Genomic DNA, 25,388 nt, shown 5'->3' on the forward strand with positions numbered 1-25,388 from the left:
AAACAGCTGAAGTATAGGCTTTGCTGCAAAATTGAAGTTAATGTAAGAAACTTGAGCTCTGAGGCAATTGAGTATTTTCAATTTAATCCTACTATGAATTTATTAAACAGCTTCCTTAAAGTCACCTTCTGTCAACCTCAGCCCCAATCCTATTATCTTTCCATGGAGATAATACTTACCATACAATGTTTCTGTAAAGATTACAAGAAGGTAATATACAAGAAGCATCAAAGAACTATAGTCAATATATAACTGTTTTAAAGTCTGATATAAATGCAAGGTGTTATTAAGATACAAGACATACTGATGCTGAGAAGTACTTCAAGCCAACTCATACCAAGGTCTAGAAATGATTACTTTCCCTTGCCAATGTATAAATGAAATACAGTGCTGAAATACAAACTGTAATTATCACCTATTAGACAGTAGAGGAGAATAACTAAGAGTACAGTCACACAATTTTGAGTGACCATGAGTTTTGATATTGCACAGATAAGATGCTTTGTGTTGAATTATGTTATTATATTAAAAGCTGTTAGGTTATATAGTTAGAAAGAAGGCTGAAACCTTACATATTGGTTTAATCAGAATTCTTAAACACACTTAGGGAATATATAGCTTAGTGCTGGTAGAAGTAAACTTATAGTCAACTATTAATACAAACATTAATGAATTGTAAAAACAGAAAACCTGGGCTACCAATTTATTGACTTCAACAAATGCTTTCATGAAATAAGTCCATCTTGCTTAGCAAGTATTTTATTATAATTTCTCCAGCTATACATCTGCTTTACATGTGTAGTTAAGAATCATTGCTGTTTTTTGCTTTTGTCTGGATTTTGTTTAAAGAGCAGAACACCCCAGATAATTTCAAGAACTTTAGGATTTTCAACTTGTTCATTTAAAAGAATTAAGGAAAATCCATGTTGTAGGCAGCAATCCTATGCATGTTCACATAGGAAGTCTTACAACACTCAGCATTTCCCACCCTTAAGGCAATATTCTATGGAGATGCCTATAACCCCCTGAACCCAGAGATTACTGTCATGCTATGATTATGATCATTCTATGCAGATTGGGACAAGTGTGGAGGCATAGGTTATCTCCCCAGTTCTCTTGCTCTGCAGGACAGCTAGACAGCTGATTTCAGCTGTCTAACCATGGTGTTTAGGAGAAAGTCACTTTTACAGCTTCAGAGAAGCAGCTGATGTAGATTTTTCCACACCAGCTGAAAGCAAATGGAGGGGGATCTGAGCACAACCTCCAGCTCCAAGATCAGAGCAACTAGGATTCCAAACAATCCTATGGCCATTTAAATACTGACTAAAGCCTACAGGATTGCTCTGTTAAAGTTTTATTGTCAAATTGAAAGTCCAAATGTATTTCAACACTTGGTTCTTCCATAGTAATCCCAAATAGTAAGGAAATCGCTGCAAATTAACTATTTTGAGGATTGGTGCTTGCATTAAACAAAAACCAAAAACGAATAAAAGCAAAGGAAGTTTGATATAATACCTGTCCCAAAAATCACAGCTGCATTCTATCTTTTTATAAAGGTATACTGTCGCTGTGTAAATAGCCACAAAAAGAAGTGAGCATATATAACATATTATGAAACAGGACAGTTGCACAGAATTGTTCACAGTAGAAAAGCGAGATACTAACCTGGTTCACATGTAAAGTGGCAAGTTGTGAGTTTATTAACCCTGATTTGTAGCAGTGCATGCTGCCATCTATAATTACTTGTTAGGTTAACTGGACTTTTAAAACCACAATTAAAAGCCAATTAACATACTGTCTCAGTGTGGACAACAAACAAGAACACATATCAGCCCTACTGGAGGCTGCAAATTCAAAATGGTGGCAGCACTCACTATGGCTAAATAATGAGCATATGAATGAACAGTCCACTTAAGACTACAGATGCAGTTACAGTTTTAGAGGGTTAATGTAGCATAAAGCTCCTTTCAGAAGTTGAGTTCCATTTAATAAAATCACTAACATATCAGCAGATACGATCCACAAATTAAAAAATGAAAATGAATTTTGTATAACCCTGAGCTTTAGGAATTGTGGAATGCTGATAATTTAAAATTAACTCTTTAAATATACTGAGTAAATATTAACTGAATTGCAATCAAGAGCAGTTTTAATTTTACCTTTGTGTCCTTAAAAATAAATATTGACAAGTGCAAATAAGAACCATCAACAGAAACATAATTCCTAACAAATCACAATGCATCAGTGCTAGCTTTGCCACTGCTAGCACCTATTTGTAGTGGAAAAGCTACTGTAGAAGAAAAGATCATTTGAAAACTAATATGCTACCAATATGTAGTCTTTGGCAAAAGATGGTTTTGCATTCCATACATATATTTTCACTCATCTTCTTACCACCTGATGGAAGAGATGATGATGTCACAAGCAAGCAAAATGATTATGCATTTTTGATAAGCTTTGGATTCTTCTCATTTGTGCTTACTCCTTTCCACATGCACCCCCAATAACTCACATTTGGGGAAAGCAGACGGAGTGACAAGACAGAGAACCTGAACATCTTCTCACCTTTTCTGCCTACCCTTACTTCCAGATAAGCAAGCCCAACCACCAGTAGCTGCAAATCTCTAGTCTAACATTTTGGCTTGTTATCAAATCATAATGCCTGACTCAAAAATAAGATCTAAACAACATAATTGAATGCTCAAGAATGCTCATGTGCTGTATTCTTCAAGGCCCACACACTTTCCTCCTTCTTTTCAAACAGAATGCTCAGAATTTTTGAGGTTCAATCAAGGTAAGCTCCTTGGACACATAGAATTCCTGGAGTTCTTCTGGCTCATATTTTATGCAAGGTCTTTCTATATGGGTTCCAGGCTCCAGGGCATTCTGACCAAGAATTTTTAGTTTCATGAACTTGATTCTCCATGTATTCTCCCTAAAAGGGCAGCGGATCAGTCCGAAGATTTGTTCAAAGATACCCAAACAAGAAGTATTTCTATGAACTGTACCAGCTACTGCCACCACAACTAACCCATGACGTGAAACTGTACACCTCAGGCCACCAGCATTCAAGTTGGGGTTCAGGAAGAGGTATTCTTCTTTCACCAATGACAGTAAGCGAAGGCTCACCAATTCTGCACCAAAGTACTCTTCTATGTTTTGTTCTGAAGTGTTGTAACAAAACTTTAGTATTGCATCATCCCAAAAGTGTTGAGGCCCCCATTCTTCTTGTGGCTGTCCAGTCAATGGGTTCTGAGAATTCAAAATTCTGAAGAACCACTGACAAAATTCCTCTCCCAGATTATGGCACTGATCGTCATCATCTTGTTTGTCTCCTCCCTGTTTTCCTCCTTCTTCAGGTTTCTGCAAGATAAAGCAGAAACTTTTAATTTTAGTCAGTTACAAGATGTGTAGGATGTTCTCCACAGTGAAATGTACATTCAGCACAAATTTAAAAGAAATCCTAAAAAGATTTATGGAATATAACAGAAAGCTCTGAAAAAATGTTTACAACTGAACATAACAAATGAATGGGCTCTGTCAGGATCTTATTGTTCCTCAGATTAACTTAAATAGGCAGATCAAAGTTCTGCATATTTTTTGCAAACAAGCTTTATTTGTTAACCTTACCTGTCATAACCCAGTCCAGACACCAGTTAAGCTCTAACTATGGTTTGCAATATGCTATCTAACTTTTTTTTTTTTTTTGCAAGACAAACCACTTGAACCACTTCTCCATACTCTTACTGCAAAGTACCACATCAGAAAGTAGGAGAAAAATTAATGGATTTGGGGGTCTATTTAAACAAGATCAAGTTAAAAACTAAGAATGGGGATAGTTAAAAAAGAACAGTTTTTGGTATCCAGCCACCAAGAAGCTACCACTGTCACCTCTTTAAATTTGGCACAAGTTTATAGTGCATGGACTGTATTATCTAAGAAAACTGGATCACTCCTGCAAAATCAAAACAGTATTAAATTACTAAAAATAGCACCTTCTTCTAAAAAGCTTTTATCTGACTATTATAATGGACGCTTTCCAGGCTCTAAGTGGATGAATTAAATCAGCTCAACTTTTCCAGAATGGAGAGCATTGGTAGCAAGAAGAAAAGTGACATAAAAACACAAGAAAAGCCATGCTAGATCAGACCAAAGGTCCATCTAGTTCAGCATTCTGTACACATAGTGGCAAACCAGCTGTACATGGGATCATTCAAGCAGAATGGATGCAAGACCTCCTCCTACCCAAGCTCCTCAGCAACTGGTGTATGCAGGCATGCCACCTCTGGTAAAGGAGGTAGTACTTAGCCAGCAAGGCTAATAGCTACTGACAGTCTTCATTAATCTGTCCTATCCCCTTTTAAAGCCATTCAAATTGTGGCCATCACCACTTCATGTGGCAGCAAATCCCATAGTTCACCCATACATTGTATGAAAAAGTATTTCCTTTAGTCTTTCCTAAACCTTCCACCAATCAACTTCATGGGATGACCCTGGGTTCAAGCATTGCTTTTCTCTGGGTTCAACGTTTTTCTCCCTTTTCAGTTCTTCCACATCATGTATTAGTTTGAACACCTCTATCATGCCTCCCCTTACTTGCCTTTTTTCTGAGCTAAACAGTTCAGTTGATGCAGCTGCTTCTCATAGGGGAGCTGCTCCAGATCCCTGATAATTTCTGCTGCTCTTCTCTGTACTTTTTCCAACTCAATGTCCTTTTTCAGGTAAGGAGATGAAAATTGAAGATTCCAAGTGCAGTCACATCAATTTTTTATTTAAGGGAAGTAAGATTTTAGCAGTTCTATTTTCTATTCCATTCCTAATTATACCTAGCATGGAGTTTGCCTTTTAAACAGCAGCTGTGCTCTGGGCCTACATTGTCATTGAGCTGTCCACTGCTACCCAAAACTCCCTTTCTTGCTCATTCACTGATAGCTCAGATCCCACCTTAACTTGGGATTTTTTTTTGCCCCAAAATGTATCACTTTACACTTGCTTATACTGAACTGCATTTGCAATTTTGATGCCCATTCTCCCAGCTTGGAGAGATCCCTTTGGAGCTCCTCATAATCCCTTTTGGTTTTATCAACCTAAAAGGCTTAGTGTCATCAGACACTTCACTATTTACTCCTAATTCCAGATCATCTGTGAATAGGCTGAAAAGTATGGTCCCAATACAGAACCTTGTGGAACTCCACTGGTTATACCTCTCCATTGAGAGAAACTGCCATTTATTCTCACCCTGTCTTCTGTTCTTTAGCCAATTAGTGATCAACAAGAGTATGCCTCATGATTCCATGACCGCTTAGTTTTCTTAGGAGCCTTTGGTGAAGAACTTTGTCAAAAACCTTTTGGAAATCCAAGTAAACAATGCAGGTGATGCTCTGCACAACCAGACTCAGTGATGCATCTTGCCCTGAGGAAACAGAGTAACATCGCCTTCCCCCTTTATATCACTAAAATATTACACAAGATATTAATGGTATTAATTGCACTGTCAATGATTGGAAGCCTCTAAACTCAGAAGTATCTGATCATCCAATGCAGAACAGGAGGAGAGGCAAAGATAATGTTTGCCTCCGCAAATTTCAGTAGTTTTCAATAGATATCTAGCAAGGGCACCTCAGAGTTGGGGGAGAGGTAGCTGGAGAAAGCTCAAGATAATTCACATACTGGTCTCTGCCTTCTCCTCCTCAGGATTGTTTTTCTACCATTCTCGCTGCAAGATGGCACAAAGGGAGATGTCTAGCTCCAAGATCAGAGTACTGTCTCCAAACTGAGAAGGAAACCTGGGATCATATGTAGGATTGCAAAGATAATTGCAAAACTCCAGACAAAAACATAAATAAAAATAAGACATTTTTCTATGTCTTATGAAAGTAAACTCATAACTGCTGAAGACCAAAACTGTAACTCTTTCAGCACTGCCTATTCAATCTTTATCAGTCGCTAATAGAGAGACATTTACTAGAAAAGGTACTCATTTCATTTTTCATTTATCTGAATTGAACTGGGTTTCTTCCATTTTCTTTCATTATGAGTTTATTTGTGCTAGCCTTTCATTCATTTCCCAAGTGATTTCAATATGAAAACAAGATATAGCACTGCTAAATATAGCACTGGTTTTCTTCATCTGAGACAGAAAATTTTCAAATATTCTACTGCACCCCCATGACATCAGATGTGTCAGAGTCCAGACAGACTTGACAAAGGGTCCTTATTTTATAAACCATTAAGAAGGGCAAAGCTTAAGATTTTCCTCTGCACTGTTTTCAGAGGAGATCTGCCATTCTCTTGCACAGCTGTGCTTTATGCCCTATTGCCATGAGGTTTTCAGGGAAAAGAATAAGATCTGCTAAATGACAGATAAATAGAACAATGGATTCCTCATTTAGCAGAATTTTAAGTTTCATAAGCATATTATTTGCCATATAAACTTGGCAGAGCTATCCAGTCTCACTGCACCTTCTCTTTCCTCTCCTATAAATTTTCTGCGAACTGTGCCATGTGTTCAAGGCTACGGATACAATGCAAAGCAATGCCTTCATGGCAAAGTAAATTAAGAGGATGAAAACAAACTAGATCTGGTTCATTTAGTTCATCATTCATTTTTAGAACAAATGCACATATCTTTGAAATGGGAGATTTTAAAAAGCTTGACAGTATTGTATTGTATTTATGGCATTTGGTTGGCCATTGTAAGATGAGAATGATGGAAAAGACAGGTCTTTAGTTTGATCTAACACAACTCTTTTGACATTCTCATGTAAGCTATTTGACAAGTCTATCCAAAACAAATCATATGAGACCTGTTTAAAGACAGTAATAGTATATTTGAAAAATGTAAGGAAGTCTAGTGATGGCATGACTAAAATATAAACAAATAAAAAGGACTGCCCAGGTGCTTTAAAAAACTGGGTTTGTTTCAGAATCCTGCAGAATCCTGTAACAGATGGAACCTGCAACCTCTTGTTCTAAGGCAACAACTAAAAGGAACCCAGGGTACATACAAAAACCAAGATAAATATATTAAAAAGAAAGGAAAACGGTGTAAAAATGCTACTGGATCTTACCCCTGCAGAAACAGGAGTAAACTGCTTGTTAAAGTAAAAAACTAATTGACTTTCCTTACATGTTCAAAGGCTTATAACAAAGGGTGATCTAAAATTACTAAAATACTAAAAACTTTGCCATACTATATTAACTAACAATTTCTCAGTTTTCATCTCATAACCACCCTGTTCTATGATAGCAAGATAATGTGCAGTACCTTCCAGGTAACTGTAGCTCATATGATTGATCAGTACATATTTTTACTGGCAAAAGTAACTGGAATGGCAAGATACATTCTCTAAGATATTGCGCTTTCGCTGTGAGCAAGCAAAGAGAATCTAAATGATATCACTAACTGAAAGAATATTTACATTATTCTTCAGTAATAATTCTTATGAAAGCTTAAGGGAACAATCTTAAGGGATTGTTAAGGGAACAATTCTGTGCTTGTTTAAATAGGAAAAATCCTACAACTCTTTGCATTCCCCAGCCAGCTATGTCAGCTAATAAATACTCCATGTTGTAGGATTTTTTTCTGTCTAAATATGCATAGGACTGGACCTGAAAGTGGAACTCCAAGCTCATCAGCTTTTGACAAGAACTGTTGACAAACCCCTTCTCATTTAGAAACCAACACCTCTGTACTATGGGTCTGCTACATAAAAAGGCTGTTATATTACATCCTTCTACTTGAAGATGTCCCCCATTATGCCAAAGTTGCGTCACAAATAATTTGAATATATTATAATACAAACAAACAACTAATTGCCCCCAAAATTTCAAAGACATGTAAAACAATAAACCCACCTGTATGTTAGGCTTGGTATATATTTGCTCTGAAGCAAAATTGTTTAGCTGATCACACCAGTACTGTTTTGCACGATCAATAAGCTGGTGCTTTTCAGAAGAAGGTGGCACTACAACACCTTTTGTTGCCAAGTACTTGAAGATTATCTCTCGAAACACCTTCTTTCTCTTCAACAACTCTTCAGCACTTTGGCTGTACAGTAAGATAGCACTTATGGCTTCTGGAAATGAAATAAAAACAGAAGTAGAGCTATTGCTTGAATTCAGCAACAACACTGCCAAAAAAATATTTAAAGCATAAATATCAATCACCTGAAAAATCACAAAGATCATTTTGGAATAATCATTATGCATTGTGAAAATGTTGCCCCTTGCCTGTTTTCTCCCAAGCCAGGGAAACTTTGCCTTAGGAAAGGAGTGGCAGGTAGCGGAAGGCTCTCTCAATACAGGAGAAGCTCCACAGTGATGTGTTTGCTTTTGACATATGGTGTTTCCACTGGGAATCATGAGCTCAAGTAATCATATTCTGAGTCTACAGACTCAGTCTTTACTTTAAATATTGTTATAATACTGTATTTTCTCAACTCAATTTGGAAAAAAAGATTTAAACATTTAAAATTTGTTTTAAATATGATTTCCACTGACCAATATTTTTTCTGTCAAAAGAGTGCTGTTTTTGTAGGGAAAAAAACCCTAAGAGGCATTCTGAAACAGTCTGAACACTATAAGCAAATCCATTTTAACCAGGTAAAGAACATAGTAACACTGTAAATTATGTATGTACATACAACTGCAGTTGCATGTTCCTGTAATGTGCCCTTTATTGCCATTTGTAAAAGAGAAGCCTTCATTAGGCCAGGAGAAGCAAAATAACATGATTGAATAACAGCAGATCAGTGGAACATACTTAGACTTCCTTTTGCTTGCAATCAAAGACTAGAGGGTCAAAGCTGTTGTAGTACTAGCAATCAGAAGAAAACTGAGTGGAAAGGCAAGTGCACCTTGAGGCGTGCACAAAGAGTTAATGGCCCATTCTTAAAGGTAGGAGGCAGAAAGGCCTTAACTAGAGGTGCAGGAAGTTTTCTGTGATGTTCCATATGTGAAGCTGCACAGATGTCATGAACACCATTCACTTTACATATGCCCAAACACCTCAATTTCTACTTTCCTCCACTAAGCTTGTCACAAACGTTACATTATCACATACTTAAGTGACACTATTACCAACATAGCTGGATGAAATAATCAGTCAAGTAACAATAAGATACAATACAGCAAGGTTTTGTCATAATAGCTACTTTATTACTTAGACCTATTTAAGATAAACTTAAAGAGGCCAAAACTAAAATATATAGGAAAACATTTGTTGGCAAAATAAGGCATTGCTTTATTCAGGATTCCTACTCAAAAGAAGAACAAATGTAACATGTCTATATCATATTTAATTGGCAAATAGCTTTAGATAAATACATCTTTCAAATGATTACCAGCATCCCTCTCTGACAAAAGAAATTTAGATTAGTTATTAGTAAATTAGCTCAAGAACTCACTGAGTTAAAAATGTTTCAAAACTATGCTAAATAAAGCAAACGGCAACAAATCAGAACCAAATTTTCATTAGCACATAATTTGTGACAAACAGAACTCTTCCTTAAGGTACTTCTTCAAATGCACCTTCTCCAAATAATTTCTAACAATGACAGAAATGCTGGGTTCAAAGAAGGGGCAAGCATAATTTAGCCACAATATTTCTATGAATGCAACAGACTAGCCCAGGAGTTCTCAAACTTTCCACCGGGAGGCAGTTGAAACCTACTGGTGCTGGGCACAGTCTGGAAAGGTGGTGCCGGCAGTGTGCGTGGGTCGGTGCGGGGGTGGCACGTGCAGGTGCACGCAGTGAAGGGAGGTGAGGTGCAGGCAGGCGCACGTCCTGAGGCAGGCACACCAGCGAGCAAACCGCTGCCTCCCTGAAAACTGCTGCATGCGCGCAGCGGGTCCAAATGGGCATGGCGGGCCAGATCCGGTCCCTGGGCCATAGATTGAGGACCCATGGACTAGCCCCTTTTTAAGTTGAATAATAACTTGTGTTGTTGTTGTTTACAAAAGAAATACCTGCTGTACCTAAATTGCACACAGATTCTTGCACCTTTTTCATGCAACTGTTTAAAAAACGTTCAAAGAAACAGAATGGAATATACAGCCATTTTTAAGATATCAAAAGAATAAACAAAATAGCTGCCCTTATTCTCTGACTGCACAAATCTCAATATTGGACAAATATAACAGTATCCAACAGTGTACTACCACCAACAAAATCAGTGATGCTGTGCTAGCATAAAATTTTTCTAGCACAATGCCAATAATGCTCAGCGCTGCAATGAGAATTCCAAGAAATCCTGTTGCACCAGCAAGCACTTTTGGCATTGTGCTAAAAAGAGTGCATGCTACTGCAATGTCATTTATGCTACTGACACTGCAGTGCTGAAAACTATCCAGCATCTTTTTAACAAAGAGTAGTAAGTTGCAACAATCTTTCCTCAATCATCCTGTGGTAAAAGTTATGAGTCACCATCCAAAGATATCCCATTTCAAGTCAGCTTTAGACTGCTTTGTCACAAACAGCGGCTGCTAAGTTCTGCAATGGAGAATGCTTTTCAAGGGACAATGCACTTCAGAAGGACTCTGTTATACAACATAAAGATCTACAAGGGGAGAGAGTAAGAAAAAAGGATGACACTGGGTTTTGTACAGCTCTGCGAGTTGAAATCAGGGTTATGTTCAAATGATGAGAGTTACTAGAAGGGGTTCTATATACCCCTTCTAGTAACTCAACAGGGGAAAAAGTAGCATAACAGAAGCTCAATACACAATCACAGCAGAGCGCATCAGCATGCATCATTAGCTGGCAGTTGCCACAGTTAGGATTTTGTTAGTGGTGTCCCCACACCTTTAGAATACACTTGCTTATAATATATGCATGATTTCATCAGAGCTGGCTTTAAAAAAATCTTAAAGACACATATTTGTCAGCATGTGGTGCTTAAGAATCATTAGCTACTACTGAATGCAAGTGTTTAATTGTAATTGTACATGCATGATTTTGTAATACTTCAAGCACAGATAGCATGCCATCAAAGGAAACTTTAAAATCTTTTAGGATGCAATTCTATGCAAGTTTCGATAGGAGAAAAGTCCTCCAAGTCCCAGCCAGGCATGGTGGGAGTTGAAGGGTTTATCTGTCGAAACAGTCAAGATATTACATCAATCAATCAATCAGCGTTCTTCTAAGCAAACAACTACCTTCCACACGAGGAGACAGGCAACGCTGGCTCCGCCCAAAGCCTTACTGACTCACCAGCACGTCCCCGCCTTCTTCCGGGTGGCGGGGCTCCTATAACCTTTGGATACTGGATCCCGCCGTAAGGGGGGGGCGGGGTGGCTAAGGTAGCCGCTCTGCAGGGCCTAGCCGTCGCCTTCGTGATCGGCGAAAAGAGCCTCCTCTTCCCGCTGATCCAAGAGTCCGTGGGCCCTGACCCTTCCGTATCTTACCTCGGCGGTTGTCAGGCTGCACGAGGCGGTTGGTCACGGTGTCCGTGAGCGCCAGCAGGTCGTTGGTCTGGAGCAGCTCCAGCAGCTCCCGGCAGCCGTCCCGCTCGCGCTCGGTCATTCCCGCCCCAGCCGAAGCCATTACGATGGTGGAGCTCGGGGGCGCTGCCGCTGCGAGCGCGAGACCGGCGGGGACACACGCGCGCACCGACCCTCCTGCTCCGTGCCCACGCACGACAGACCCGGAAACCTTGGCAACCGAGCGGCGCTGGACGAGACAGCGCCACTTCCGCCTCTTGTGTGTTCTTTTAAAGAGCCGCCCGCTGCCCCAGCCCGGCCTGGCTTATCCGATTCGCTAATTCGCCACGGTGAGGGTGCAAGCCTCACTGTTCCGGCTTCGAACAGGGCCGTCGGATAGCGTTCCGTTGGTTTTTGGGAATGCTGCTCTGGGTTGATTTAGTCCAATCGTTCTCCATAACTGCTTCAGTGCGTGGAACTGCTCTTACGGGCAGAGAATGACGCTAGAGAGAAAATTGCTCAGGAAACGTTAAGCAGGTTTTGTTAGTTTCAAGGCAGGTTTTTTAAATCGTTCACAATATTGGCAGAACGGATTGAGGCAAGGTTCCTTTGTTGCCCCGGTAAATTACATTTCCACAAATGGAATTTGCAAAAGAAAGCTTCAGAAGGAAGTGGTTTTTTGTTTGTTTTTTGAGAGAGAAAGAGCCAGCCAAGCTTTTTCCGAAGATAGCTCCATTCTGTGCTCTATCATATTTCACAGCAGAACTTACTGGACTGTTTCCAACATTAGTTGTGCTTATGCAAACGCTGCGTTTCCTCCAGATTACCTGAACGTCCTTCTGGTGAGTAGATGATTCTGTTCTGGGCTTCATGCGATTTGGCACTCAGAAAATGGGCTCGCTAAATAGCAACAGATCTCAAATTGGTTCCTTTTTTCACTTCTTGCGGTCCGCGAAAGTCTGATAACCACCGTACTTTCACAACCAGAAGCAGGGTAAACGGTGAAACTGATAAGAAACTTTTAAAAGCTGATAGTCGTTAATATTTTTCGTAAGATTTTGCGCACAGAAACAGACATAGCCATTCCGTTAAAATAATAATAATAATAGAAGCCTACTATAAAGAAAAGTTATGTGCTTTGGTTTGCAGAACAACAAATTGCCCCCAACAATGTTCTGACATTTGGGAGAAGGCGAAAACAGTTTCAGAACTGCTGGTGCACAGGATTCTTGCTTCTCACTTCGTCTCCACGGACACCCTGGCACTGTATACTTCAGTGAGAAAAAAAAGTCCAGAAGCACAACTATTAGTCTGTTGCAATACCAAGTCTTGTGGCATCAGCTGAATCGATTTCTTACAGAATAAGACTCTGAAAACTCCAGAGTAACATCATGTAATGCTAGTGTGACTACACTTTGACATTACATGCTTCCTTCTCTATACATAACCTCTCAAGGCAGCGGCTTTTGTGTATGTAATGCTTTGCAGATCTGTTGAATTGTACTCTGCCTGCCCAAAAGCTGGTACCATCATAGATGTTCTTCTTGCAGGTGATGGACTTGGTTACTGCTCAGCAGGATCAAGAGGAGGCAAACCAAGCGGAATCATACTGATGAACTGCCTAGGCTAGAAGCCTGTAAACACCATGCCCAACTAGATTTCTGGTTGGTAGACATTCCATAGACATGAGTATATCTCGGCAAATGGTATCTTATGGCACTTGTTCCTTTTGACCTATCATAAGCCTGGAGGGAACTCTTTTCGGGAAAGGAAATTTAACATATTCAGGTAAAGAAATGGGGTAGAAAAAATTTAAAAGAATACTGTGTTGGTTCTGTAATTTTCAAAGTAGCACAACTTGTTGCCAGTTCTGACTCAACATTGTTATGCCACAATATATAGACCACTAATTTGGTTCTGAAGCCAGTCTTGAGATGCTCAAGGAAGAAAAATGACAATTTTCCAGGCAGTGGACTTTTGTCTTATTAAAATATGCAGCCTTCCCTTTATTCTTGCTGATACCAGCATAGAAATAACATAAAAGCCAACATATCTGACCTGACATCTTTTGAATGGAAAATACAACTCGTAGTTGTATTTTCGCTGTCAGAGAAAGAGGTACTAGTAGGATTTTCTGTTTCGGGGGAAAAATAGCTTTACTGATTTTGAGTACTGTGCACTTAGAAGTTGTGAGGTGCCATTTGTTGCCCTTCCTAAGGCAGCAAAATATTTTTGTGTCCAGCCCAGGACATCCCTAGAAAGACTTGTGGGATGGGGAAAAGAAGCTGAGATGTTGTAAGAAATTATGTGGGGTAAAGGAATACCTATGAAAACATGATCAGGATCATATCAAACTTATTGCCTACCTCTAAATAAGCATAAGTTTGATAAGCCATACCAAGTTCAGTTGGATTTACTCCAAGTGTAGGTCTAGAATCTCACTTCATATGTTCAGACCTGTAATTTGAATATAGTTCCAAGATTTAGATCTAAAGAGAAACCCAGGGATCACACATTCTGGTAATTTTGAAATGTCAACAGTTAAAGCCAGTGTGCAGTCAAGTGTTGTACTATGACTTGGGATATCCAGATTCTGGCCCCCATTCAGCCATGAAGCTTACAGGGTGATTTTTGGGCCAGTTCTCGATTCTCAACCTCCCTCCCTCAGTGTGAAAATAGAAATTTTGTAAACCACCTTGGGTTCCATAGAGAAATAAAAACCCCAAATCCATAGTTTGGCCATACTTTATTTCAGGAATTTTTATTGTCCAGCTATGCATTCTGATATGATGAGGTTGCTAGTAACATAGCATTTGTTACTGATCTTAGGACTTCCAGAAATTAGAACTCAAAAACTGTAAGAAAGTGAGAATTACAGGTATTACCATAAGGCACCATTTTTGGCAGCCCCCTTTCTACCTTCTTACCCAGTCCAGAGACCAGAAGTTGCAAAACAGCCTTCTCCAGTCCTGAGGTCTCTGCAAGTGCTGTTGTGTGGGAGACAGAGCAAATGGGAGATTTTCTCAGAAATTCCACTATACTTAATGAGGGTTACTCCTAATAAATGTGTAAGTTTGCAACTTAAGAGCATAAGGTTCTTGTTGTCTACAGTACATTGCCACAATCTCCCTTGCCAGTGTGCCAATGTTCAGTTTGCAATTAATTGGGAAATGATTAATGTTCCATACAGTGCTTTGCTAGTCCTAGGCTCTATCCTTAATCTGGATTTGAGCCTGAAAGACTAGGAAAAAGTGTGGGGACATAGAGAGTAAGTGTGAAGCAAGCACAATTTGGGACATTGCACAGTTCTGTCCTGAAAGCAGGCAAGAAATTAATTAGTTTGTCTTCTGTAAAATTTACATCATACTTATTCTTAAGCATGTACATGTACAAATTAACATATTATTTAGTCCACAGAACATTTTGCAAACTATAAAAAGTACATGTACATTTATGCAAGTCTCTTCCATACTTGGCACCACTCCTAAGCAAAAGGAATGAAGTAAGGAACACATCCTTTTTCAAGCTGATGATCAAGGTATATGAAGGCACTGAACTGCAATAAAGCACAAAGATTTTGGCAACAACAGAACTAACATCCCAAAGTTATGGCAATAGGTCAAGCACTTGAGAAGAATCTCAGAATATAGAAAAGAATGGGAAAGAAAAACAGAGAAGCCAGAATTCCACTGCAGCGCTTCATCTATTACCTGTTTTTATCGTTATCTGGTCAGAATTTCCATACCATACTTTTTAAGCAATGCCCTGGGCTTTAAGATGCATAGTTTTGTGTGGATGTTATATAGAACAATGTGATAGGTGCTACTGTTGTCTAGCAATGATGTAACTAATCTAGTCCAGTATTTCCTAGGTAATTCCAGAGACCATGAAATTGTATTTAATAACAGACAATATTTTATTGAACAATTCTATTTACAATACAAAAAGTTTCAAATGAAATACCACTGTTGATTTATTGCAGTTTGATGGCTCAGTTTTAATTTGTACTCATATAAAATGCAAAATAAAATAATTTAACATTCAAGAAGGAAGCACAAATTTCCTTACTTGCTGAACCTGTAATAGCTTTTACAAATTAAACTTAAGAGTCCCAAAATGCACACACTGCATTTAATCAAGGTGTTGTACAGTACAAAATAAATTAAAAAACACCCCTTTAAGAATTTCATCCTACACCTTGGTATTAAACAAGGAGGTTTGGGTGAATCCTTCTTGTTAAACATGATCCGAACTATACAATTTCTAGATGTTTTGTGAATATGGCTAAACCAAAGTACCAGTGACCTTTCCCACACATCGCCAAACAAATAAATTGTAGAGGCAGTTTACTCACAGAGCAATCCTTGATTTTTTTGTAACTTCCACTGTGAACCAAATATGTAACATAAACCTGGGAATGCCCTTTTAAGAAGTCTTTCAAATGCTACCAAGGCTATGACTCAAAATACTAACAGGTGGGGGTAGTGCAGGATCCATTTTAGGCACTAAGGGTTATCCTAAAAGGAAACAGAAAAGAAAGAAAAACCTTTGAGAACTAGCATGTAGCTGGGGTAAGACTGAATGGAGATCTCCGAAATAGTGCTGTTTTTCCATGTCTAGTCACATGTAGACATTAGACATTCCATTAGAAAAGATTACATCAGTGATGCAATGTGCTACTTGTCTAACCACCTGGGATGAGTGAAAATAGCCCATGTTGCCACTAGTTTTCCAGCTAGCAAAACATGCTACAACAATATGGGAACTGTGCTGTCTTTTTTAGGCTTTACTTAAGACTAGAAGAGCCATGAGTTCAGTGGCAGCACTACTGTGGCCTTGGCACTCTTGTTCTTTTCTGACATTAAGAAGGAAGAGAGAAAAAAGACCGGTATCTGTGACCGATGCATATTTCCAATTGTTAAAACTAAACATAATGACAGCTAGAGTCTTGTATGCTGTCTTGGCAAAGAAGGAGGGAACAAGCTGCTTATGAAACACAGCACTGCAGAAGGCAGGAAATAACCCCATAAAGCAGGGGCAGGAATGTGTGGCCCTCCAGCTGTTTTTCACCAGAAACCCCATCATTCCTTATCATTAGCTATACAAGCTAGGGCTAGCCCAACATCATCTGGGGTGATCACACATTCTCTACCACCAGCATAAGAACTCAATCAAATGCTAAAATGTTCCATTACCCTAACTCAGCAGCTCTGAAAAATTTAGGCTGAATACATGCACATAACTTTAGGCATACATGCTTCAAAATTGTGAACAAATACTTGGTTGTGACAGTCTTATCTTAACACCTAGCATGTGAATGACCAAACAGCTATTAAGCAATCCTTGGACCAAAAATAAAAATTCCAAGAAGTTCAAACTGGACCACCAAAATGGTGGAGGGAAGAAATTTTTCCCTAAGCTTCTGATGGCTTCATCCTTCACAATTTAAAATACAGCTCCATGATAACCGAATGGATGACTCCAGTTTTTTTCCTGGAACATCTCCTAATTTAATATGGGCAAACAGGCAGTTCACAGGAAGTCATCCACATGACTTTCCTCCAGTCCCAGTTGAAACAGAAACAATCTATCTTAATAACCAACAAAATCTCAAGATGCTTATAACCAGGCAAAGAACCAGCAAGTGTTGCAAAATTAGGAGTGGCCCAATGGCTTTAGTGAATGGCTTGCTAATCTACTCAGTTCTGGGCACTGTAGCATCAGCTTTAATACTTAAAATTAATTGGAAATATTTTGAAATTAACCCAGTATAAAATGTCTGAAAACCGTAACATTCATACTTGTGTGCTAGCGTTCCTTTCTGTAATGTGATTCTTTTTTTAATGCAAGCAATACTGTGTTGTCCTAACAGTGAAACCATTTCTATAACCTATCATAAGCACTTGTGTGATGGCATAGCACATTATATCAGTAATATAACCTCAAGTGATATTCATTTAAAGGGTTTCTCCTAAAACTGTTTCATACACAGGCCTAGGAAACCAAATGAGACCGAATCATCATTTTGTAGCAGGATAAGCATTTTTTATTTTTTTATATAATTTTTTTGCATTTCTGTTAAATGTCACCTACTGCTATTTTATGATTGACTTTACTCATTTTAGAAAATAAATTTATTTATTGGAAGCAACTTATTCCTGAGGAAAGGCTTATAACTACACCCCAGTTTTTGGAGGCCCTAACAGATGGTGATGCACAGAAGTCAAGTGCATTCAAATAATTTCAACCTGAAAAGGTTCACACCCAGAAAATCCAGCCCAGAGCAGATTAAAATTATGATCAGAGCTACAGGAGTCACAAAAGCCAGAATAAAATGCACTGCAGAATACAGAAAAGCATGTCCAAAAATGCACAAGGACTTCTATTTGTACAATGGAATTTTATTTTCCTCTCCTCCCCTCTGTAGCATCCTGTGCCCCCAATCCCACCTCAAACCTGCTTTGAAGAATATGTCCACCCTCTGAAGAAAATTTGGAGGCTAATGGGACACTGCAGTGGGAATCTATTCCACTGACATATATGGTTCTGTCAGGGAGCATGCTAGTTTGATACCACCCACTAATATTGTTTTCTTTTTATCTCACAAATACTCATAAATGTATGTGATTCCACTGAAGCAGACTTCCAGGTTTTCAGACACAGGATTAATATTCTTCTACTTAGATGCAGAACAAGCAATGAAACTTAAACATGGCCAAAATATACAGAATATTAAGGGAAATCTGAATATGAATATGATTGAAAATTGAGAATACTGTTTAATTTAGACAGAAACCCAATTTGATGCAATGAACAGATACTTTAAAGCTGTTTATGGTACCAAGAAAGTACCAACTCAACCACAGTTAAAGATTAAGATCTTGCAATGACTCCCATTTAAAACAAAATATGAACTTTTATTAAGAAATTCTGCTTAAATTACAGGGCCACAAATATACAAAAAAATATTATTTTGGATCTGCAATGACCTCAGTGGTAAAAAGAGAAACCAAGTACCATGTTTGTGCAATTCTGTTTGAGATTCTCTCCATGCAAAGGTAAATTTAAATAAAATATTTAAGTTTGCATGATGACTACAAGTCACAGAAATCTGCTTTTCTTCTAACAATCTGGGCTATTCTGGTGCTGAATTCTGATATTTTAAATATGCACTCAAATGTGCAGGAGTATTAGAAGTGTCCTTTGGTGTCCAAGACATCAAGATTTAAAAGTGGTTAAGTATCGTTTTAATGTGTTGCAAGCATATTTATGATCATAATTCTATAGTTATTTCTACAGGTAAAGTTGGTGGTTTGTTTGTTGTTGTTTTTTAAATAAAGAACACTCATACTACCTTGTACCCTATGAATGAGAAGGAAAAGTAACTACCTGACTTGAAAATAAGAAAGAATAAGGAATCAATTTATGCCTGCAACCCTATATCCACTTACCTGGGAGTAAGCCACATTGAACTTCTGAGTAAACATGTATAAGATTGTGCTGTGTCAAAAATTGTGTTCACAGCTCACATAATACAACTGTTCCATTTTTAAAATATGTAATTCCAGCCTAATGAATGTACTCAAATCCAGTTTGGAAAAAATGGTTCTTAATATGATACTAAGAGAAGAGTCACTTGGACCTTTAGGAATTTGAATGCTGTCTTTATACATACATTAGGAGTGAGGGGGTTAAAGCTTCACCTCTCAAGGCACAGTACGAGTCATTCTTACAGGCATTCAGTTGGCTACAGAAATTAGTGTACTAGAATTTATTTTTATCACTGAATTTTGTGAAGCAATAGATTTTATGAGAATATTTCAGAATAAAAAGCATCAGTGAAAATCCAGTGATATTTTCCTATATTGATACAATATGGGTATAATTTTTCTATTTTTCTTTTCTTTTTTTTAGCCAGGTATTTTATTCTTAGTATCTCATGATCAACTTTGCATCTTGTGGGACCTTCTTCCCTTCATTTCATAAAGGAAACCAGCCTTTAAAAAGTATGAAACTGCCAAAGAATTATAATTAAAATGAAGTTTTATACTCCAAGTGCAGCTGCCTTTACATCATGTACATTTACTGGAGAGCCTCAAATTGCATGCTGAATACAAGATATTCAGGCTGTATTAATTTGTTAGTTTTCATTGTGCCTGCATTCTTTCTGGATGTCCTCCATGAGTCAAATACTGAAAAAATTAACATTGGTGCATTTGAATGTAGCTTAATTACTTGTGTTCAGAAATATCAGCCTGACATGCTTCCAACCTTACTGCATGCCTTAATTTTTTTACCAAGACACACTGCCCATTTCTGATTTTGTTACATTCATTTGTTCTTTTTCCAAAGTACAAGATATACCAATGCTAAGAATAATCAACCTCTACAAACACATCATCTTTTAACTGAGCAAATTGTTATGCACAGTGACATTTAATATAATGACTCAAACTAGTTTTTATAATGTGGACAGGCTTCCTTTGGGCATGGACAACCAAAAAGAGGTTTGTACCACTTCATTTCTCTCTAGGGCAATAGGTACCAATTGGCTTGAGAGCCATTTAGTATGTTGCTGCACTTTGAACTTACTCACACAGGGACTTCATGTGGGAACGTGTAGCTTCTTGGATAACTGGTACTTTGGGGGCTTCAACACAGTTCTTTTCTGGATTCAAATTCTGCACAGTTCCTACTACCACTTAGCTCTGACCAAAGTGTGCTTTGACTCTAAGCAAGGTCAGATTTTCTTTAGTAATTTTAGACTTCTTTATAATTAAGGCCAACAAGGGAAAAGCAAACTGATGCAGAATAGTGTAGTGTTCCATCACGCTACTCCTCAAACTGAGAAGTCTTCTTACAACATTTGATCAGGCACCTGTAAAAAGAGTAGTGTTAGTTAGTACTCTAGATTTCTTTTCTATACTGCAGTTGTTATTTGATAAATCTGAAGCACAGTCTTAAAAGGGCATGCCAACTAAATTGCTATGCTATATCACAGACCAAATCATAAACCTACGTTCAAATACTTGCTTCTTTTCTGAACAAAATTAAAGTGGACTGAGATGAACAACAGCTCAGAGAACATAGCAAAATATGTATGAATCTGCTCTTATTTAATATGTATAGTACATAATAAAGTAAATGTGGAACCAGTCTCATACATGTCATCTGTGTGTTTTTTAATAGATAGGCAATCTTTCCTTCAAGCTTAATGCATGAAGGGCATTCTTCCCAAGCTATTTTTGGTTAACTGTAAGAACTGATGAGACACAAAAAAAAAGGGTATGCAGACCCAAGCTGCAGAATTTTCTGTAGATAAAACCATCACTAACTGAAACAACCTCAAGTCCTAAAATTGCTGAATTCCTGGCATGATATACTTGCAGTCATAAAACTGCCAGGAGAAGGGGCACCACATTATATAACAGCTATTATCTTCAGATGGGTACAGCAGTATCCCTGTGCATGATATGGAAGATACACAACTGAGAGTATGAATGATATTTATTAGAGCTAAATCTGAAGTATTCTAACCTTAAATGTAATTCTAACCTTAGATGAAACTTCCACAATTGCTTGATTATTCAGGTGCAGTACAGAACTGCAAACCAACTTGCTAGGTTGCAAACCTGGTTTGGCAGAACTCAGCACACCAAATGAATGTCATCTTTTTAGGTCATATGGCTAGCCAACCAGTCAGCTACCACTTCAGTCATATCAGAGTTTCAGTCACTTACAGACAGAATCTAAAGTGATGTGCAAAGAATAAAAACAAAGGACTCTGCAAATCACCTTGTACAGCAAGGATGGGCAGCTTGTAGCCCTCCAGGCAGTTTAGTCTACAACTCTCATCAACCTTCACCACTAGCTACATGGGCTAGGGCTGAGAGAGGTGTATCAAAACATCTGGAAGACCACAAGTTGCCCATCCCTGCTGTATGGAATAACTTAAACGGAAGATGGTCGATTATCCACATTTCCCTGACACTTCCATTGAGCCATTGAAGACTAGCTCCTAAATCTGCCTGATCCAGCAATAACTTGGGTAACAAATACAGTAAACAGTGTCAAAGATAGTTCAAAGCTTACTAAAATCAGTGTAGAATGGTGGTTAGGGTGTTGGACTAGAGACCTGGAATATAGACCTCACTTAACCATTAAGCTCACTAGGTGACTTTGGGCCAGTCACTCTCAAACTAACCTACCTCACAGGATAGTAGGATAAAATGGAATTGTGTAAGCCACCTTGGGTTCCTAACAAGGGGAAAAAAGGTAGGATATAAATTCAATACAATGATGCTGATTTTTGGGGGTTTTTTTGTTTCGATCAAGCTCAAATGTAGTTCCTAAAGCAAACTAGCATAGAACAGGTCATTGCCATTTAATATATTAGAATTTTATCACATTTGTCCAAATTTGGATTTTTTTTTTGTCCTTAAATGCATTTGTAGCATTTGTTTTTAACCTTTGTCTAACTGTAGATGGTTTGGATGATCTCATCTTAATTTACATACAAGAGCAAAGTAATGTTACAATACTTACTTTCATCATCTGAATCAAATCCAAAGAGTGGCCGACACTTCTTTTGTGCAAGGTGAAGCTGAAGTGCTTCTGAATTACAGTAGGTGGTCAGGCATTTGCTGCATCTTAATCTCTCAGATTTGCTACAAGTTTTATCTTGCTCTGAATGGACATCTACTTTGTCAGTCAACGTTTTTCTTCGTTTTGGCATACTAATGTATCGTTCATCAAGGTAACTTGGAGGCAATGGTCTAACATAAGGCTTTGTTAAAATTAAGCCATATGAAGTATTTTCTGCTATCTGATTTGATTTGGAAGATGACTGAGAGATTACAGCAAGACTGTTTGGTGGCGTATCAGTACAATTCTGTAAAATAGGTAGAATGCATCCATTTTCTGTCCTTGTACTGTCAGTCACTCTTTCCAAATCAGCATCCAGTGAAGTTGATGTAGTCTGTTCTAGTTCACCATGCCCATTAACCAATTGGTCACCAACTTTACAGTTCTCCAGATTTGGCTGTACTGCAGGTATCTTTTGGTCTATCAAGTTCACAATTGTAGCAGCATTATCACATGCATTTTCATTACCATTCTGAATTAGACTACTTGTTTTTTTCTCACTCTGGATGTAAGTCTTTGGTTCTGTGGAATCCTTCCTTGCTTTCCAAGTTGGAATTGGCAAGTCTATTACACTCTCCTTTTCACTGCTACTGCTTCCTTTTTCTTGGATGCTACACTGGGATTCCAAAACAATATCTGAAGAATTATTTTCACTGCCTTCTTCAGAAGGATCCTTTTTGTTTGAATAATGTTGAGCCTCATGCTCATACAGCAATGAAAGATCACCAAAAAGCTTGCAGCACTCTGAAAAGTTACACTGAGCTTTAAATTCACTGTGACTTTTTATATGCTCTGCAAGCTCAGTGGACAGCTTAAATCTCTGGTTACAGTTAAAATGTAAACAAAAATATACATTTGGATAAACATGTTGCTTTAAATGATCAATAAAATGTTGAGAATCTAAAAATTTTCTCTGACAAAACCGACATTTTCCTTTATTCCATTTCATGATGTGCTCTTGCACCTTAAGATCAGTGGGATGAGCTTTCCTTGCATGTTTGTTCAGAAACCGTATCTTTTTAAAAATTCGAATACAGCCATTAGCGGGACACTTAAAATTACCTGCTTGGTCCATAATGTCCAAGTCATTTTGAGGGCTTAATGCACCATTTACTTTATGAAGAATAGGGAACTCTTTATTCATGCTGCTATCACTGTCTGGCAATCCTCCTGTAACTTCTGTTTTAGGTGTCTTTGAACAGTTATCGCAACTTCCATTTTCAATAATGTTATCCTGGTAAGTTACATGATTTTCAGTCACATCCAATGTGAATTTAGAATTCTGCATCTTTTCATCAATACTTGGAATGACAGCTTCTACTTTGTTATCTTTTGAGCTCTCCAAGTTCCCATTTTCAAGAGAGATGTCTGCATCAGAACAATTTATTTTATTTACATCAGGGGTTTCCTGATCTTGACAGGTAGCAGCAAGATGATGCCTTGTCATCTTCTTGATGTGATTTTTTAAGTGCTTAAGCATTATTCCTTTTTGCCTGAATTTTCTGCGACACATTACACATGAAAAACTACCCTTTTTCTGATGAGCCTGTGCATGCCTCACAATGTGACCACCAAGAAATTCCCTGTTACACAATACACAACGATGCCTTGGTACATTGTGATCAACTTTAGATGAACCAAGAACTACATGGTTCTTTCTGGAACTACCATGACATTTCAAATGAGTTCCAGAAGTATCTTCATGGTCTAGTTCTCCATTGTTTACATCAGATGCACATGCTTGATCACGCAACACTCGACGTGTCTTCAGAGTATTTGCAGAAGAATGCTCCAGTGTACTGTCACTCAAGTCAACTGATGCTTTGTCTCTTAGCAAAGCTAAACAGTTCTGCTTGATCATCAAGAAATTCCAGAACTCAGGATCAAAGAATAATCCCTTTTTCAAAATTGGAAGCAACTCAAAACGAACACGATTCTGAACAGAACTAGTTTGTTCATTGTATTCTTCATCTGCACATTTATATAAATGTTCAACAGTGTGATAGGACTCCAAGGTGCGCTCAAGAAAGAAGATAGAAAGAGCACATGTTCTGACAATCTCCAAGTCATTTGGCAAAAAATGAGCAATGGTTTTGTATATCAGACATTTCATTTTTGGATCATCACGGAGATCCAGCTGGAGAGCACTTCCACATATCTCAACACAAATCTGCAGACCTTCTTTGCCAATCTATGGAAAAGAAAGCAGTTACACAGTATATCCCACCAACACATTTTAAACCCAAAATATAAAGGCAATCCAGTTTACTATCAGTCACTAGACAGCTAGAAAAGGGCTATAGCTCAGTGGCAAATGTGTTTTGTATTTAAAAGAGCCCAGGTTCAATCCCTGGCATTTTCAGGTAGAGCTTGGAAAAACCTGGGTCTTAAATACTGAACAGATGGCTGCTAGGCAATATAGATAATACTGAGCTCAATAGATCAACGATTTGACTTCCAATACAGTGGTACCTTGGCTCATGAATTTAATCCGTTCCATGACTCTGGTCATGTCCCAAATTGATCGTGAGCCAAGTCAAATGTCCCCATAAGGTTCAGTGTAAATAAGATTAATCAGGTCTGCAACTATTTTTTATCACAAAAATTTGAAGCAAAGTGACAAAGAACAACAAAGATCACGGCCATCTCCCCCCTGCCCCCACCACCACAGCATGACCATGATCGGGCCTGTCTTCCCTGCAGGATTGCGTTCACAGCCATAGATGGGCGCACTCACAGGCACATGGGGCAGGGGGGAGACAGGCACACTTGCAGGCGTGCTTGGGGGGGAGACAGGCGCGATCGTCACCTGATGCAGAGTTTGTGACCTGAGTAAAAACGTTTCTTAAATTTCTGTTCGCAACCCGATTTGGTCATGAACTGAGGCATTCGTGAGCCGAGGTACCACTGTATATAGAAACAACTATAAAGAGGAGTCTGAAAGTGCCAGTTTAGTTGTTTCTGTAATTTCAAATTTGTTCCACCTAAAGAGTGATTCTGTATGTTTGTGGCAAGTCACTTTTTCCCTGCATATTTACACAGTAGCAAATTAGGATGAGCAAGTAGGGAGAGATGAGAATACAGAAATCAGCACGTCATCTTCCTTTCTACAATCAACACAATCTTTTTTCTACAGATCGTTACTTTGCAAGTTGTGCTTCTCCAGGTGTTTTGGCCTACAGCACCCGTTATCCATCATCACAGACAATACTGGCTAGGGTTGACTGATGTTTCCAGATGCTAATGCCTATAAACTGTCCATCACTGCTTTACTGGATAAAAACTTTCAATGGGCAGCAGCTCTCTCAATTGCAGAATCTAAC

General features: G+C 38.4%; 2 protein-coding genes and 1 long non-coding RNA gene across 4 annotated transcripts in view; 1 reads left to right on the plus strand and 2 right to left on the minus strand.

Annotated features, from left to right (window-relative positions):
* Nucleotides 1–236: 236 nt before the first annotated feature.
* On the minus strand, nt 237–11,669 carry CUNH3orf38 (chromosome unknown C3orf38 homolog). Its single transcript, XM_044441496.1, has 3 exons — nt 11,407–11,669; nt 7,858–8,078; nt 237–3,363 (listed from the first exon to the last, which is right to left on the minus strand). Exons 1-3 carry the CDS (start codon nt 11,543–11,545, stop codon nt 2,770–2,772), a joined length of 954 nt encoding a protein of 317 aa, XP_044297431.1. The 5' UTR covers nt 11,546–11,669; the 3' UTR covers nt 237–2,769.
* Nucleotides 11,670–11,711: 42 nt separating this feature from the next.
* On the plus strand, nt 11,712–15,466 carry LOC123029036. Its single transcript, XR_006415828.1, has 2 exons — nt 11,712–12,263; nt 12,972–15,466. It is a non-coding gene; the product is annotated as an uncharacterized LOC123029036 (long non-coding RNA).
* Nucleotides 15,314–25,388, minus strand: part of ZNF654 (zinc finger protein 654) — a 34,059-nt gene continuing 23,984 nt past the window's right edge. The window contains exons 8-10 of one of the 2 annotated variants that reach the window (XR_006415827.1): nt 21,967–24,256; nt 20,018–20,299; nt 15,314–15,938 (exon numbers count right to left, since the gene is read on the minus strand). Coding sequence is in view for 1 of the 2 variants with exons in the window: in XM_044441494.1 (XP_044297429.1) it covers nt 20,292–20,299; nt 21,967–24,256 (2,298 nt within the window). In the remaining variant the exon portion in view is untranslated. Of the gene's footprint in view, nt 20,300–21,966; nt 24,257–25,388 lie in introns of both variants that reach the window. The other variant, XM_044441494.1, reaches the window with a different exon arrangement.

The sequence above is a fragment of the Varanus komodoensis genome, unplaced genomic scaffold (genome assembly GCF_004798865.1).
Source record: "Varanus komodoensis strain SLA01 unplaced genomic scaffold, ASM479886v1 scaffold4, whole genome shotgun sequence".
Taxonomy (NCBI): Eukaryota; Metazoa; Chordata; class Lepidosauria; order Squamata; family Varanidae; genus Varanus; species Varanus komodoensis.

Bases quoted from the DNA above. Each gene is read 5' to 3' on its own strand.
- CUNH3orf38 (XM_044441496.1), bottom strand. From the start codon at position 11,545: ATGGCTTCGGCTGGGGCGGGAATGACCGAGCGCGAGCGGGACGGCTGC. The intron at 8,079-11,406 runs GTAAGATACGGA...TTTCATTTCCAG, and splicing joins GCAGCCTGACAACCGCCGAG to AAGCCATAAGTGCTATCTTA. The intron at 3,364-7,857 runs GTGGGTTTATTG...TTTATCTTGCAG, and splicing joins ATACCAAGCCTAACATACAG to AAACCTGAAGAAGGAGGAAA.